General features: G+C 40.3%; 1 protein-coding gene across 1 annotated transcript in view; it reads right to left on the bottom strand.

The window, feature by feature from the left end:
• Positions 1-17,442, bottom strand: part of cux1b (cut-like homeobox 1b) — a 64,463-nt gene that overhangs the window by 10,172 nt on the left and 36,849 nt on the right. The window contains exons 7-14 of the mRNA XM_042486925.1: positions 14,939-15,015; positions 13,554-13,620; positions 8,245-8,293; positions 4,121-4,225; positions 2,883-3,071; positions 2,552-2,610; positions 2,180-2,222; positions 1,097-1,193 (exon numbers count right to left, since the gene is read on the bottom strand). Of these exons, the coding sequence (XP_042342859.1) occupies positions 1,097-1,193; positions 2,180-2,222; positions 2,552-2,610; positions 2,883-3,071; positions 4,121-4,225; positions 8,245-8,293; positions 13,554-13,620; positions 14,939-15,015 (686 nt within the window). The remainder of the gene's footprint in view (positions 1-1,096; positions 1,194-2,179; positions 2,223-2,551; positions 2,611-2,882; positions 3,072-4,120; positions 4,226-8,244; positions 8,294-13,553; positions 13,621-14,938; positions 15,016-17,442) is intronic.

The following is a 17,442-nucleotide window of genomic DNA, read 5'->3' as shown; positions in this document are numbered from 1 at the left end:
ACAAACAAAACAATTGACACTGTTCCACTTAGGCAGATTAGCTTGGCCCAGGGCTCAGTGTCCCCCTCTCTCTCGCAGGCAAAGTGGAAGTAACTGGACAGGGCAAAATGATGTCCTTAGACAGCCAATACACCATGTGAGTCCTCTTCCATGCTGCTGAGACGTGCTCCTAAACACTGAATTATTCCATTGTAGATGCAGCATCACAGTCTTTAGTTCATAAAACAAAACATCCAGGAAAAATGGAGCAATAAAACCGAACTGAAAAACAGTTTTTATGGCTGAACAGAAAACAGATGCATGTCACCAAAAACAGAGACTGCACAGCTGTGCTAAGAAAAGGCCATATTTCACTTCTGAATTGTTAGACTGATTACATTTATACATTCACCAAAACAAACACAGATATAAACTCTATTTCCTCAGTCTTGTAAGTACTAGAATCCATCTTGATGGAAGCGCTGGGAGAAATATTATTCTAATGCATAACCATTGAGACCATAACATGATTGAGTAAGACAGTAAGCTCCCCTTACTGTGAATGTTAATCAATTCAAAGCTATTCAACTATTCAAGCCTAAAGCCATGACATTTCAAACCCATAAACACTGTTGCAGAGGGCAAGAGTCTTGATGTAGGGGCGAGAGTATGGTGTCCTCGTTTTTTGTGTACTGCCACTTTGCTACTGTTCAGGTTGACCTCATGCTGCGGTACTCAAAGACACCAGATATGCATTTTCTTCCTCTCCATAATGTGTGGGACTTAAGAAACATTTCTGTACCATAATAAAAGTTTTGCATATTTCCTTTTTGCATTTTGTGGACCCAATATTGCAAATCATTAACAAAAAAATAATAAGTATTCTCAGAGAAAAAGAATCTTTAGGCATACATACAGTACGTATGCACTGACCTGATGCAACCTCTTAACAGACGTACCTGCTGCTGATCTCTCATCTAAGCTCCAATGAATACTGGACTCCACTTCTGCATTTTTTTCCCACTTTTGCTGGTCTGAGTGAAGGTTTTGCAAAGACAGCCTGGCCAGTGTTTATGAACCCAGCCTGTACGATAACCTGACATTTGGATGGACTTACCACTGAGCTCAGTGTTGGCAATGCGCAGAGCGGCGCTCTCAGATTGAAGACTACGGTTTCTCTCCAGCAGCAGCACCTCCAGAGGCTTGGATGAATCCTGATGGGGGATAGGTGAAATTGAAATGAAATGAGACTTTCTAAAATAACCTGGCCCCTGCCTCCCCTTTCAAATGTACAATTTTATCTATAACTTAATTACTATTACTGTGAGATTAGGCGTTTTCGGAGCAGGAGACTTTTTCACATTTCTAAGAACCCTTCTTCAGGGTTCCCACACATTTTTATGAACAAAATTTCAAACTTTTCGATTCGAATTTTTCAAGGACCCATTATGTAACTTTTTTTTCTTGCCCCGCTTGCCCGATGTTTTTCAAACATATCAGATTCAAACTCTATTCAAACATAATTTCAGCTAAGTGGCGTACATAGAGGGAGAGACAGAACACGCAGACAAAATGAAAAAACATACGTGACAGTCAACAAAACGTCACACATCAATGCATATTAGAGCTATGTTAAGGTAATCCATGGAAAATGACAATAACAATTTCATTACACACAACAAAATTCAATAACCTTTCCAAAACTTTCAATTATTTTTATTAATTCTAAGACTTTTCCAGGCCTTTCCTGTAACTCTAAGAACAACATTTTGCTTTCGGAGTAGGTTCTCTCCAAGCACAAGAGGAACCACGAGTGCTAAAAGTTTATGTTGATTATTTGAAACCAAGCCAACACAGCAGCAGCTGCCATTTCTAAAATGTTGTTAGCGGTGTTAACGGCAAACAACACAAAACACAAACAACAGCTCGAAATGAAAAATGGAAGAAAACATGAACAAATGGACCGACAGTGAAGTTCAGGCTTTACTGAGCCTACATGCAAAACGTGTGGATTACAATGCAATTTTGACTCGTCAAAGCGAAAGTTACAATGCTGTCTAAACTACCCTACAGCTTACAGTGCGTCACTTCAGCATTCTTATTAGTGGTGCGAATGCAACCAGTCCGCATTTCCTGTCAGGGAGTCCCCTGAACTTACAACGCCTATCATGTGTAAATAGATGGGAGGGGTCACTTTTACCTGCACAGAGTCAGATGTTCCAAACTCCATAGACTTGAGGATACTGAGAACAGAAAGAGAGATACATTTCCAAATGAACCCTCTACAAAGACACACAAATCAACAGTGTAACAAACTATCTTTTCTATTTCTGTCTCTTTAAGGACAAAGAAAGGATGGAGGGGCAGAGTGACAACACAGACTACAGACATACAAGCTTCACCTTCATAAGGGCGCTCAATTGAGTTACACATCTTAAATGACGACACGCATCTTGTTTAACATTGTTAAAGACATCAAACGCATGCAATAAATAGATCTGTGCTGGACACACACACGCACACACACACACACACGCAAGCACAGACACACTCCTCTGTGTGTGCTCCTCACCTCAGCTCCTTCTTCACCTCCTCATAGTCAGCTTGCTTCTGCAGTTTCTCCTCCAGTTCCTGTAGATAAAGAGATGACATAAAAATGAATTAAATAAGAAAAGCAATCCTTAGATCTTCATATGTCATGTATTTTTTTCAGTAACTCAGATTTAGATAACAGAACAGAGTAAATGTGTGAATATAGTTACTGGTGTGATTACAACACACAACAAAGCAGGAGAAAAGACAAGAACACAGAAATAGTCCTGTGATAAATTAAGAGCTAAAATAGTTGAATATAACTTAAATCTAACGAAAAACAAAAAACTGCAGCTGTGTTCTGCTCTTACCTTGAGAATGGCAGTCTTGCTGCTGAGCTGCTGCTCCAGCTGGGAGATCTGGGAGCTGGTGGTCTCTCGGAGTTTGGTCAGGCTGGCCTGCAGTCTCTGGACGTCCTCCACCAGCTGGGCGGTCTCCCTTTCTTTGGCCCTGAGCTCTGCCTCCAGACTTGACTGGGATGCCACCTCCGTCGGCTGATCCTAAAGGTCAAATAAGATGTTGCTTTAATCTACAGAGCAAAATAAAATCTACACAAGTATTTATAAAACCACAGAAAGTCCTACTTTCGGGTGCATTCTGTTAAGCCTCATTTTCACCTGGCAGTCCAGTTCAGTTCTTTACGCAATAGAACGGTTATTTTTGCATTTCCATCGTCAATAGTTCTCGATGGTACCAATAGGACAGTTCAACTCTGTACCATTTATATCCTAACCCCTCTGCTGACATACAAAGCACACAATCTTATACTAAATGGTGGAGCTAGAAACACTGCAGTCTGTTGATTGGTCAACATGAAATCATCACTCTTGCTCCAAGGACTTGATCCACAAACCCACTATTCTTAATATCCCATCAATTGCAACGGAGACTGCAAAGACTTTATCCTCTTCTTTTCTTTTCTGAAAATTTTGAGGTGCAACCCTGCTCTTTGGATGATGAGTGTTCCTCTGCATCGCCCGTAAAGAGGAAATACAGCGAGAGCTGGACTAAGCAGTGACGTTTGTTACTATCCTACAACAACGGGTACATTTTCAGGTACTGTCTGTGGAAACACTAAACAAATCTATGGTCGTGTCTCTACAGATTACGTACCAGTTGCAAGGGTACTATACCGAAAGTGCTTGGTGGAAACGCGGCTTTAATCACTACAGCAATCAGAAAGAAGCTGATCAATGCACTGATTGATTGATTCAAATCCTTTAGATTAATAACCTGAGGTGATCAATCAACCAATCACAACCAGTGAATTGTGGCAGAAAAATAGTTCAATAAATCAGTTTATCAATATACCAATCGACTCCTGCTACCTTTGCAATCTTTCCTTAGAAATCAGAACATCTGACAATAAATCAATGCATTACTGGCGACCCTGAAGCCCAACCTTTAAGAACAACGACTACAGTAATCCATATATTGAAGCTACAATCAGCTGATCGCCTCTAGCATCAAAAAGCCGAGCTGATCTTTAGCCCATCAATACTTCTTTGTCAGCCATGCAGTGAATCAGCGCAGCAGTGAAATGTGTTACCATGTCGGGGTCGGCCTTGGCCGGGCTGCCAAGCTGCTGGGATTGGTTACTCAAGGACAGCTGCTCTTTGAGCGACTCCGTCTCTCTCTGAGCTGCTTCTGCTCGCTAGAAGGAGAAGAGAGAACAGTTAAAGAAAACCAACAAGTGCAGATTCTCACACTGTCAAACATGTTCAGTCCTACAGTCGATTCAATGCAACTGTGTAATGTTCTTTTTTTTGGCATTTCTTCAACTTGTCTCGATTTTCCGCTCACCCCACAGAACAGTTGAAAACCTACTTAATACATGTAGACAGAGAGGCGTTGAGAGAATATTACAGCCAAGAGAAGAAAAGTTCTTCCTGTTAAAAGGGCCGTTGCACCCCTTAATCAAAGTGCAATCTGGCTTTTAGCAGCAACTTAAAGGGATAGTTCCGATTTTTTAAAGCGGGGTTGTTTTGTGTACTTATCGCTTACTTACCGCTGCTTCGATCAGTTAGCTACTTTGTGCTATTGTGTGACTTAAGTGAATCCAAACTAACCCTTTTAAATGCCAAAGTCACACAATAACACAAATAACTGATCAAAGCAGTAGCTCCAGTAGCTCCTGTGTTCAGCAACAATAAATCACAGTTTTTCTCAATGGAGTCTGGCCTCGGAGAGAGTAATGTAATGGCTTCATTTTTCAATTGTAAATGACTGACGGCAAGGAAAAGTAGTGAAACTATTCCTAATATAATGTACACTTAAAGTGATATTGATCCTCTAGGGTTGGACTTTTTAAGTGGCTAAAACCATTTTACAACACATCCCTCCAAAGCAGTAGATTGCTTAGTTACCAGTAATTATCAACATATGTTTTCCGCTCAATGATTTTTATGCAAAGTACATGTTTTTATTACGATGCACAAGCGTGAATACGTTTTCAGAAACATCCTCTATCGGCCGACTGATTGTTGGTATAGAAAAGAAGTCCATCCTCTTTCAGCAGAAACAAACACATACTACAGAGTGGAGGAGGGTAGAGAGAATGCAAAGTGTAGGATGATGGCAGACAGTTGATTTTTCCTTAATTGAAATGATCAAATTAGTGCAGAGAACTGAGATGATACCCGCTGCCTTGTATTAAAGGCCAAACTGCCGTGCTCCAGTTGGGAATCATCTGCAGCACTGGCCAACTTGCCATCATTAGGAGTTACAGGGAGCCGATTCCACAGTGTTTCTAATTGCAACCATATTGAGAGCTGTTATTGACTGGGTGGGAGTTGGACTGCTAGTCGCAAGAGAAAAAAAAAAAAAATCCTGTTTTCCATTTACTCCTTATAAAAGCATATAAAAAGTCTGTGACTGAGCTGGAGGCCATGCTGTCATCCTCTGTAAACCTCAAATCAGAAGTGTGAATAGTGTGTGTGTGTTTGTGTGTGGCATTATAGTTGGAGCTTTAACCTTTAGGCTAATATTAACATTACATGCCTATGCTACCCCTTTAGCCACAAATCATACTCTTGGGCTAATAATGAAAGTTAACAACAATGACATTAACAGATACCACAGGAATATTTACAACACAGGGGCAGAGGGCACGCTGGGGGGCTTATTTAAGCTGGATGGGTTTAGAAGGTGTGTGATAAACATGTAAAACAAACAGCAGCCCTCGCAGTGATAAGCAAGTCATTACTTGTTAATGTAAGCAACATTTCATAGATTCATAACAGATAAGAATAATTATATTTTGAAAAGATAAGTCTGTTAATGTTTTATGTTTTGGGTGTTGTGGAGAAATCCCATAAAAAAAGACCATCCCATAAAAATCAACAGCAGTTTAGTCCATTTTTTTCAGTAGATTACTGCAGGGATGCAATTTTTTGGAGGCTGACGTGGAGGTTTGGTCGTCAAAAAGACAATCAGGATTTTTACACTGGATTTTGGGTTATTGCAGGAGATATGCTAAGTTACAGACCAAAGTTTATGTTACTAACATGGTTTGTTCAGCAAGATAAACTTCACAAATGAATGGCACTTTTAGGATTTTTGAAGCCTAAATGGACTCGCCTAAAACAAAAAGCAAACATCAGGCTACAAAAGAACTACTATTAACTATTATTATTTATTTATTTTTAAACAACTAAAATTATCAAGCCTTAAAGAACCCACAGATATCTTAAAACTAGTGTGTCCACATTGAAAGCAAGTATATTTGAAAATATTTAAGAATTATTTTCTTAATATGTATGTAAATGTGTTTAAATTCAGCTAATGCTAGTACAATTATTGAGACATAAGGTAATGTATCATAAAACCTGTAAGCTACACTAAAAACAAGTACCTTGTCTTGATAAACAAACAAATAGTTTTTTGCATCCAGTGCTATTGTAATGTTTTGGAAAAAGGCCAAATACCCTAGAATTTACAGAGAAAAATACTGTATTATGCTTAAAAATTAGTATTCCTGACTAAGATACATGTAAAAGAACCACTAGAAATATGATAGGATTGCTTATATTTCCGGCATCTCACCAAAAACCCATTGACTTTGAATTGAGGGATCCGGCAGTGCTAAAATGCTGACTCATTTCCAGGTTTTAGGACTCACTCCTGCAGAACTCAATACTTTCCAACTTTTCCAGCCTCTCTCTTTAAAATGGGTCAAGAACAGAAAGTTTCATTTATATAAAAAAAAAAAAGCTAGATAATTTGCCAGAAAAGCTGGGTACTTAAGTTTTTAGCAAACGAGTAACTTCTGGATTTTGGGGGGACTGCTTTTGGCTGTGGATTAGTAGACATTTGGTGCTCTCGTGAATATTCACAACAGCAAGATGGTGTATGTGGGATCAACTCAAAATAAACTGTAGTTCCCATGTTCAACATAATGAAGGAACATGCCACTCAAAGCAACTTAGTGGCTCACTGATGTAATTTTAATAGTTTTTGAATGACAATGGAGCTCTATGGCACAGAGCAATTATCTGCATCAGGCTTTGTAAACACAGATGATACTTGTTAGTCAGGGTTCCTACAGCTTGAGGCATGTTACATATAAGACTATCAAATGCATTTTAATTCCAATTTGAATTAAGTTGAAGACTAATTTTACAATAATCAAAATTAAAAGAAAAAAAAAAAACATGTAATAACATCAAAAACCTAAGGTTAGTGAAAATGTTCCCAAAATATATACAGTGACGACTATTTTTGTCTCATGGTGGAGACAAGAGTAGAACAAAACTGGAAAATATCCGTCATTTTCTTTTGTGTTATTTTGTGTCTCTCGCTGTTTGCCATTGGAAAACATTTTGCATAAAGTACATTAAGCCTCGTATGCACTGCCTTGTATCAGTTTCATCTATGCTGTGAAATCTTGGTAAAACAGAATTTGCATGTCTTTCAGGATACAGTGACAGCTAGCTAGCAGATAGTTGTGCATCATAGCTGGAAACAAAATATGAGTGTTGTTGGTTGCGTTGCAATGAGAGGCATCAAGTATATCATTTTTAATAACAGATGGGGCACCCAATAACTCACCTGGTAGAGCGGGCGCCCCATGTACAAATGCTGTGTCCTTGCTGCAGCAGTCGAGGGTTCAATTCCACCCTCATCCCTTTGCTGACTGTCATCCCCTCTTTCTCCCCCTTTCAAGTTAATATATCTGTCCTACCATATAAAGGGAAAAATCCCCCAAATTCATCTTTAAAAAAATAGAAGTTACCATTTTTTGAGATTTTTACAATAGGTCCGAGAAAATTGTTTCATAAAATCCTACCTCCCATGTTGAAGCATCTTTAAGACTTTTGAAAAAATAAATTAATATAAGACATTTTAATACCAATTAAGGCCTTATTTTTACATAAATAAATTCTGCACCTTTTTAGACATTTTATGGATCCGCAGGAACCCTGGTAAGTAGAATGAATTTGTTCAATTCTGGCCTTTTCTTAACATTTGTGGACAGAAAGAAAAATAAGGGATATCGCCAGACAAGGTCCTATTAAAAAAACTACTTACATCACTATACACACATTTTTTTCCATGAAACTTTTTTTTTAACGTTTTCAGCCAAGCAACTTTGTTACTTCTTCTGTATTGCAATGATTGAACTTGTTGGGTTATGAGTGTAAAAATGTTCAGTTATGATGCTGAGCGGGTTACCTGATTGGCTCTTTCCAGGTCTGTCATCACCATCTCAATCTCATCGGCCCTGAGAAAGAAATTTACTGTTATTACAGAGGATGTGACAGGGCTTTTAAGAGACTCACTGAAACAGAGCACACAAATAAAAACAAGGAATGGATAGATGAATCCCAGGAAGAAAAGTACACTCTGTGCACATGACACGTGTGTGTGTGTGTGTGTGTGTGTGTGTGTGTGCGCGTGCACGCACAATTGTTCAGAGAGAACACATTTAGAGGATGCTGGTGCCGTGCCCATTAAGCTACTGTCTAAATTTCACCTTAATCCATTGATTGTGAACTCCATAACCCAAACAGCTTGAATGTGTGCATGCATACATGTATTTAAGTGTGTGTGTATGCGTGTGTGTCTGTGTGTGGGTGTGCACATGTAAGCCCCTAAACCCAGGCCACACTAAAACAGAGGGATTACATTAATAGAGCTCTAAGTCCTAATACAGCAGACTAATCTGCTATGAAGCTGTGTGATTGTGTCTGACTAATGGTCTGGATGGGGGCCATGGTTCACCTCTCACTTGCTAGAGGTCAGACAGCAGGAATACATCCCGTAATGCCACATCTTTTAGGACTTTGGAAAAATATTTTAACAACCCTCTTTCATGAGATACCTTTTCCTGCAAACAATGACAGATACGTGGAGGAAACTTAGGGGACAAAATAAAACACAGAAACACGTGATGATGAGAAACACGCATGGGAGAAACAGACAGTCTGACGGAATGGCAGGACGGTAAAATGAAACATTCATGATGATATGTTGTGATGGTGATGCTGTATTGTTTGCAAAGAACGGAATAAAATTCATTAAATGAAAATATTACATTTTTATTATTACATTGTATTACAGGGTTTCCCACAGAATTAGTGTATATGTGTCGTTACCTTCTGCCTGTATTATTCTGTGTCCCCTCTCTAAATTCTGAGGTTTTTGCAGGTCCGTAAAGGCAGCACAGGCAGAGCTCTCCATGAGCTCTTTTTTTCCTCAGCTGCAGTTTGTGAATCACAGGGCCGATAATTGATCTGTTGATCCATTCAGAGCTGATCAGATCAGATTGATAGATAAGAGAGCATCTACTGCAAGTGAATGTAAACTTTTAACACGCCTGATGTTCTGCTGCTCCATCTGTGTCCAGAGTGCACTCTGCACTCCAAGAGTTCAGTGAAGTTATTAATCAAACGGTATATATATATTTCAACAGCACTCCTAATGAACGGTCCAAATCCAGCAAATAGAAAATCTCTTTGTAGCAGTAAATATTGTAATTGTGTATGGCCGCCACAAATAAATTAATCTGTGGGAAACCCTGAATTATTGTAGTAACGTCCAATAATCTAATTTTCCAGATCACTCGTCTTTTCTCTGGTTTTAAATTCCATTGCAGAGGATGGCAAAAAGTTAAAAGATAATAAATTCAACTTCAGTCTGTCTACTGTTACCATTGCCGGTGTTCTTTGCTGGTTTCACCTAATATTACCTTCCTGTTCTTGTCCACTAAATTGACATCTGGTTTGCTGTCTACCGTCTTCCTGATTTGATGAGAACACAACATTGATTCGTTGTCACAATGTGTGTGTTTCTTGGTGTAACCCTAGATAAATTTTTAATACATTTTGCCGTATCAGTGAGTAACAATAAACAAATGTGTGAAAATCTTCACAAAACCCCCGGGTTGGTGTTAAATGCAGAGCAAAGTCACAGTCTGTATTCATAGGTGTTTATTTAAAACATTACTTGCTGATAAGAAAACATGGGCGGCGCTGAGTGCAAAGACGTGAGCGCGTATGTGCTCTGCGCTGTCCATTAAGACCTTTTGATTTTGCTGCGATCTTTTGATAGTGAACCCAATAGCCCACGCAGCTTTTGTATTTGTGTGTCACAGTATGAGAAACAGTGTTATATCCCATAGGCTTGAGTACTACTGATTTGAATGTGTTTAACAAAACAGACACAGTTGATATTAGGTCAACATTGTGCCACAGGCGATGCAGCAAAAAGAATCAGATGTGGGTGGGAGAGCTTTTCACTCTCCGCTTTTATTCTTTCCCGAACAGTTAAAAGGATCTAGTATGCATTTAAGCAACATAATAGTACACTACCTCACTGGCTTTTATCCTGTCTTAAGCTATAGTGTGCGGGTCCCACGTGCGCACTCACTTGCGCTCCCGCACACACAAATGTTAAGGTCAGAGAGCCAACAAGCCAGAAAAGCTTGTAATGGAGAGCGTTTATGGGTAGTAATGCAACCCAAATACACCACCGCTCCTGCTCCAAATGTGATCATTTAATCAAAGTACAGATGCACAAAGTCTTCTTAAATAACCTTTGGATTTGGCTGTATTTGGGAATTATAAAGGCAAAGCTAGAGGCTGAGGGCCAAAGCAGATCACAGGGAAGGGATTTTCTGCATATCCTGATACAGTCAGTCAGTCGCTCGGCAGGGCAGGGACTGTCCGCAGCCAGCCAATGCACCCAGTGGAATTAATTCATCAAACACTGAACAGTGAAGGGAGGGTCCTTCATAAATGGTAAATCCTGATTTTAGCCACCAAAACGCACCTCCAAAGCTCTATATAGCAGCCACAGGGAGGAGCCATAGAGTAGATGCACAGCTGCATGGGCAACCGCACACACAAACACCACACACACTCTTTTGTACCATGAAAGCCAATGGGTGCACCCGGTGACATCAGTGAGTACTGTAGGACTTCTGAAACAAGCCCAGAGCCTCTAAGCCCCTACTGTACTTCCTCCATCTCAGACAGGCCTTTTCATCTCTTATCATCTTCTCTCTCTTGCTCCTCACTCAACCGCTCCTTTTCTTTTCCAGCCTCTATCCTTTTCCCCTTAACCCGTTCGCTTCCCATTGCCCTCCATTTTTTCTCCTTTCATCTTTTTTTTCTCCCCTTCCACCTCCCCTCTCTCATCTTTCGCCCTCTCTTCCTCGGCCTCTGTCCTCGCTGCCAGCAGGATATTCCCCTGATTTAGATTTTCATTTCCCTCCTCTATCACACTCTTATCCCCTCTTCCTCGCTGTAGCCTCCAGCCCCTGACTTGCTTTTTGCCCTCTAGCTTTCATCACTCCATTCCTTTTCTTTCCTTGGCTTTCTCCACATTGCGTTTTCACAGCGTGTTACCTTGGGGATTTCAAGGAGGCTTAAAAAGAAGCTAGCTGCGAGAGTGTGTCTCTGTGCGTGTGTGTATATGTTGTGCGTCATTTTGTGTTTGTGTGCGCTCTGAGATGGACACAGGCAACAGTCAATAGGCTTTTCTTTCCTAATTATCAGCAATTAAATGGTTTTCCCAAAATGGCATCAAGCTTTTATACAAAGATAAGGCCACACACAGAAATACAGAGAAGCACACACACTAACACACGCACAGACACACACACACACAGCATCCTGTGGGGCTGGGGATCAATATATCATTAATCTTTAACAGGGACTAAACGGGTAAAATGCGGCCAGCCAGACCCTCACAGCGCCAACACAGAGAGGGGGCTACGCTACATCTGCAGGCCTGCCTCCCGCTGAAGCTCACACACTCTGGGCACTGCAACATCGACCAAATTCTCAGGGAGTGTGTGTGCGCCTGTGTGTGTGTGTGTGTGTGTGTGTGTGTGTATGTGTGTGTTAGTGTGTATTTTAAAAGGCAGATTACGCGAATGCAGCAAGAGGATGGGGGATTTGTCACGCAATGTCCTCCTTAGTGGAAAGTTTAGAGCAAGTGTGTGTATGTGTGTGTGTGGAAAAAGTGCATGATATGTATGGCGTTTGTGTTTTTGCAAGGCCAAAATATATGCAGTCAAAGGGTTAAAAGTTGTGTTCAGCCAAACACTGGCGATTTGCTCAGCCAAGCAGTAAACGGGGGAAGGACTCCAAGGACTGGGAGGGTGCAGGGTTAGAGAGGGTTTGTGTGTGCTTTAAAGCGTTGCATTAAAATTTCAGATCACAGCACGCCACATAGTCAAGGACCCTGACTGCCTCAGGCTCACGAGTGAGTGAGTGTGTGTGTGTATTTGTATGTGGATGTGTGTGGTTGTGGGTCGGCATGTGTTTATTAGCTTCTGTAAGCAAATGGGGCCTGCTATATGTGTCTTTTCAAAATGTGTTTTCTTCTGACATAAAAGGAGCAGACAAGGACGGAAAAAGGAAGAAAGAAGTGCAAAGAAATGAAGCTGAAATAAAGTCATGGGGAAAGGAAATATAGAGGAGGAGGAGGAGGAGGAGGGGCTTGGTAGACCATGAAACCTATTGATTAGTGCCATTATACTGCATGCAATATCTTCCTGTCGCCTTTCCACTTACACACGCAAACACACAATGCAAGAGATAAAAGACAAAGTGTGGGAGTAAGGGATGGAGAAAAGAGGGGAAAAAAGTATTGTGAGGAAGAGAGAAGAGGGATCGATCTGTTTTTAACAGCCAATCAATTTAACAACTCTGTTAATGGAGAGACACAGTGAGTTTGGGGCATGGTAAATGGGGTGGGGGAAAACCTTAAAAGCCAAGTTGAGACTCGGCCGTACTTTGTGTGTAGGGCGCACACAAGATGTCCTTGAGTATTTTACAAATAGTCCTGGATTTAAAGAAAAAGTTCAAGTGCGATCAGTTTTTTTTTCTCAGTGCACCAATTACCAATAAAACACCATGAAAGGCTTTGTTTTTCTTCTCAGAATATTAAGCGTTGTGAATGCTGGTTTGGGTGCTCGAGTGGTTCTGGTTCTTGCTACTAACCCCGAGGGGAACAAAGAGTGTGAATGTCATAAAGTGCCACTTCACAGCGAGGAGTGCTGACATGGAAAAGCTTCTGTTTTCATCCTCGCCACCACTATAAGATCGATAATGATAGATGCCCACAGCTCTAGTAATTGAAGCCACCTTATCTTACAGGTCCTGTTAGAGGCCTGTGTGGCTTTTAGTCAAGAGATCTCAAAGTGACCCTCGTCAGCCTCTCCTCTCTGTCATGACCCCGGTGAATCAGAGAGTGCTTTAGCCTTGACCACACACAAAAAATCTCTATTTTGGTGCTTGCTGTGGCTGCAGAATGCATTACAGTCCCTGTCAGTATTTACAGTGCGTGGGTAATGCTGGGATTTGGAGGCTGCTGAGCGTTGTGGGAGACAATCCAGCTGTTTAGGAGAGAAGGGGGGAGTTTCCAGGGAAGGAGATTCACTAAACAGGATGATTATGTCAGGAACAGACTATGGAGGAGCCAGAGGGGAGAAGTCACCCGCAAACACACACATAGATCACCAAAACACTTACTTTGCTGTGGATTCCTCGTCATACTTGGTCTTCAAATCAAAGAGCTCGGCCTGAGTTGTTTCAAGTGCTGTAAAAGATGGGAAAAAAGAATCAGTTGTGTAAAGTTGTGAGTTCCCCTGCTACAAGTCGGCTTTCAAATGAGGAACTACCATACTTTTTCAGTGTTCCTTCAGATTAAGGCGTGTTAGAGTTAAGTTAGACTTTTTAAGACTTTTTATGACACTTATTGATGCAATTAAATTCAAGAGTGATTTTACAAAAAAAATCGAAGAGAAAAAAAAATTGTACCAACATCAATTAATCAGGGCGAGGATAATTTTTCCCAAATGTTATTGTTACATACTTATATATGGTGGGGAAGAGGGCAGCTTTGGGAATACCTAAATACCTGTCAATTGTTGGCGATTTTGTGTTTCTCACTCTGCATGTGGGATTATTATGTTTTGACTTCAAAAAAATTCTGCATAACATACACAGAGCCTTGTACCATTTTCAGCCATGCTGTAAAATCTTGGTTAAATAGCCAATTTTCATTGAGTTTTCTCTTTCCTGTGTTGTCCAGGGTACAGTAACAGCTAGCTAGCAGACAATGGATCCTCTGTTCTGAGTATCCCAGCTGGAAACAAAATATTAGTGTTGCCATCCTAATCTGCGTGACATTAATGCAAGAGGCATTCAGTAAATTTTTATTTTTTTTAAATTGATGTTTCCAGTTATGTTTTGAGACTTTATAACACAACACCAGAAAAAGAAAGCTCGTTAAAATTTTAATTCTCATGTCTGCATTTTAAGACTTGACTGACTTCAGAGATTTCATTGTTTCCCACAGACTTAGAATTTATCTGTGGCGGCAGCTGACATTCATCATATCGATGGATTAGAGGAGCAGCTGTGTCACTTTCACTTTTACTTCACTTTTGTGGGGAAACCCTGTACTTTCATACCAATTAAGGCTTATTTTAAAATTAGCAAATTCATTATCCTTAAAGACTTTTTTTACGGATCTGCAGGAATCCTGTACTTCAAGGACCTGAAAACATATTTTGTCAAACAGCTTCCTACAATTTTAACGCACAATTTACTGACAAAGAAAACATTTCTTTTCTTTCACATGAGATATTTCTGTATTTGTGTTGCTGCCTGTGCTTCTCTCAGTGGCCTGGATCGACAGCTATGGTTGAATAATTTGCTTACGTTGCTGGGCCACTTTCAATCTGATCAAACCACACCCACAAAGTCCAGATGAAGCAGATTATGTTTCTGAATTTTAAAATCTGAAACCCAGTTTGCAGAGGCTTTAAAGCTAGCACCGCTTCACATTCAGTGATAAAGCTGCCATTTTATAAAACTGTTCACAGGTTTGTAAAGACTGAGTGGGCTGGTACCTGTCTGTAGGGACTGGGCCTTGTGTTCGGCCTCTTCCAACCTTGAGGACATGGAGTCCTGGCTCTCCTGGAGTTTCCTACAGAGGCAGACAGAAGGAGAGAAAAAGAAAGCCGGGAGCAGAGAGTCACAGATAGAGATACTGAGTCAGTAAATCTAGGGTTCACACTTTGTGGCAACTGCAACTATTCTCTATTTTCCCACCATTTCTGAAGTGTTTTCCCCACTAAAATCCTCCCAACACAACCCACTCCTCATTAAGCAGCCCTATTAGGCAGGAATGTCTGGCCACTGGGGCACACTGCACCCGGGGGGAGAGAGAGAGCGAGAGAGAGAGCAAGGGTTGAGTAAGAGAGGGGGGGAGGGGGCGTCAGAAACCACAAGGATAAAATAGATTCATTCTTAGCATATAAAAAGTTGGGCTCTGCAGAGAAATTGCCACTGCGTGTAAAAACATCAATAATCTAGCACAAAGACGGTCTTTATGGCACTCTTTGATGCCCCCCTTCTCCGCCAATCTGTCTCTCCTGTCATCTCTATTTTTCTGCCCTCTACTTCATCCTTTCATCTCTCTCTCTCTCTCCCTCCTTCCCTCACTCCTTGCAGGATAAAATGCATCAGAGGTGCCATCCATTTACTGCCCCTCTCAGACACAGGAAGTCAGCTCTCTGCAGACAGGAAGGGGCCTATAAAACACTGACGTAAAGGAAATACAGTTGGACAATTGATCTTCGGCTGCGCGTCTGAAAGGGGCAATGAGCTTTAACACTGCAAACAAGATGATTGACACGAGGGGAAATATGAGCTCTGTAATGTACATTTAATGAACACAAATTTTACAAATTAACTGAAAGTGGGCTAGAGATTTTTTATCAAAATGATCACAGAGAAAGTTTCTTCTAAAGTGTTCGAATGACTGTAATGAAGTGAAAAAAAAAAACACCGGCAGGTGTTGGCAGTGCATCAGACTCTGGAATTAAAGCAGAATATGATGCAGCTAACACTAAGTGATCTAAACTAAAAACTATTTCTCTTAAGACAAACTGAAACAATGACAAGAACTTTTTAATTTGCAGGTAAAAGTCGCTGAAAAGAGATTGAAAGTTGTATCCAAAATACTGCTAAAAGATCAACCACCACAGAGGAAATAATTTCCCATGTAGAAAAAAACAACTGATGCAGTGGAAAACATGGGAGAATCTTTTCCACTTATTTTTTTTCTTTTGAGAGGACACATGAAGCCTTCCATAATACATCATCATTATATCTGCATGGAGGAGTGTGGCGCAACACTTAAAACTGCACATTAAAGTTACGGTTGACAACGATTATGAAAATAACTTTTTGGTCATAATTGCGGAAAGTGTCACTATACTCTGAAAGAACTACACGAGAAAGATAATCTGTGAAAAAAAAAACAAGTCTTGCCTCTTTTTCCTGCTGCTTTAAACTGTGCTGAACTAAAAACAGCCAATCAGAGCTAAGGAGTCTATGACGCAGCTGTCAGTCATGGTGTGGTAACTGTTGTCAAACTGCCAAATTTAGTAACTTTGATCAAAAATAATTTGATTTTGTAATAATTTGATTATTGCCTATTTCTCACCTCAGATGATTACAGAAACATATTTTATTGCGCTGTTTAGCTGTAAAATTTGGAAATAGTCGACTGACACACCAAGCATCGCCCACCAGCCGGTAGAACTTTCTATTTGCTGGCCCATCTCATCTCGCTGTTTCTAAATCTTCCTGACTAGCTGTGACTGATTTTACAAAGAAAATCTGTGGTCAGCTTAGACTTTTAAAATATTTGTTTTATTTTACGCCAAAATTGGCTCTAAAAAAATGCATCACATCATGATGTACATCCTATGTAATTGTAATTTAGGAGCAAAATACAAACTCCTTTGATTAAAAAAAAAAAAAAAAAAAAAAAGGCACCAACAATCATAAAAACAGCCTGCAAAATCCCAGAGGGAAAGATTAGAAGCACTACAAGGCAACAGAGTAGGCAAAGGAATACACGATTTTTTTCACGACAGCAAATATGACAAAAGTTATTTTTTTACAAAAGTCATCAACTACAGCTTTAACGTGGCTGTGTTGTGGGCCTGTTGTGATTTTCTGCAGGTTTTGAGACATTGGCAGTGCTGCATTTCATAGTTAAGATACATTTTCAGGTTTGATGCATCCATCACAACTCCTGCTTCCCCTCAGTGAGAATGTGCTGTCTCTTTAAGCCCTGAGGCTGCACCAGCTAATCGTATGAGTGCTCATCATCTCTCTTCAACTCTGCACACATTTATTTATCCCTTTAATTCTAAATAGGAGCACACAGTTATCGAAGATAACTACATTAAAGGTTGACAGGTCAATTCTCCACCTGCATTTAAAAAACTGAACGTGATGTGGATTCACTTGATGATTCTAAGTGGCCACTATCATATTAATCTGGATTTACTGAGCGATGTAAGAGGAAGGGGTGCCCAAGACTGTATAATAGCGGCCT

This window comes from Plectropomus leopardus, chromosome 5, assembly GCF_008729295.1.
Source record: "Plectropomus leopardus isolate mb chromosome 5, YSFRI_Pleo_2.0, whole genome shotgun sequence".
NCBI classification, from domain to species: domain Eukaryota; kingdom Metazoa; phylum Chordata; class Actinopteri; order Perciformes; family Serranidae; genus Plectropomus; species Plectropomus leopardus.
Note: the sequence above shows the minus strand (reverse complement) of the source record. Positions and strands in the feature narration are given on the sequence as shown.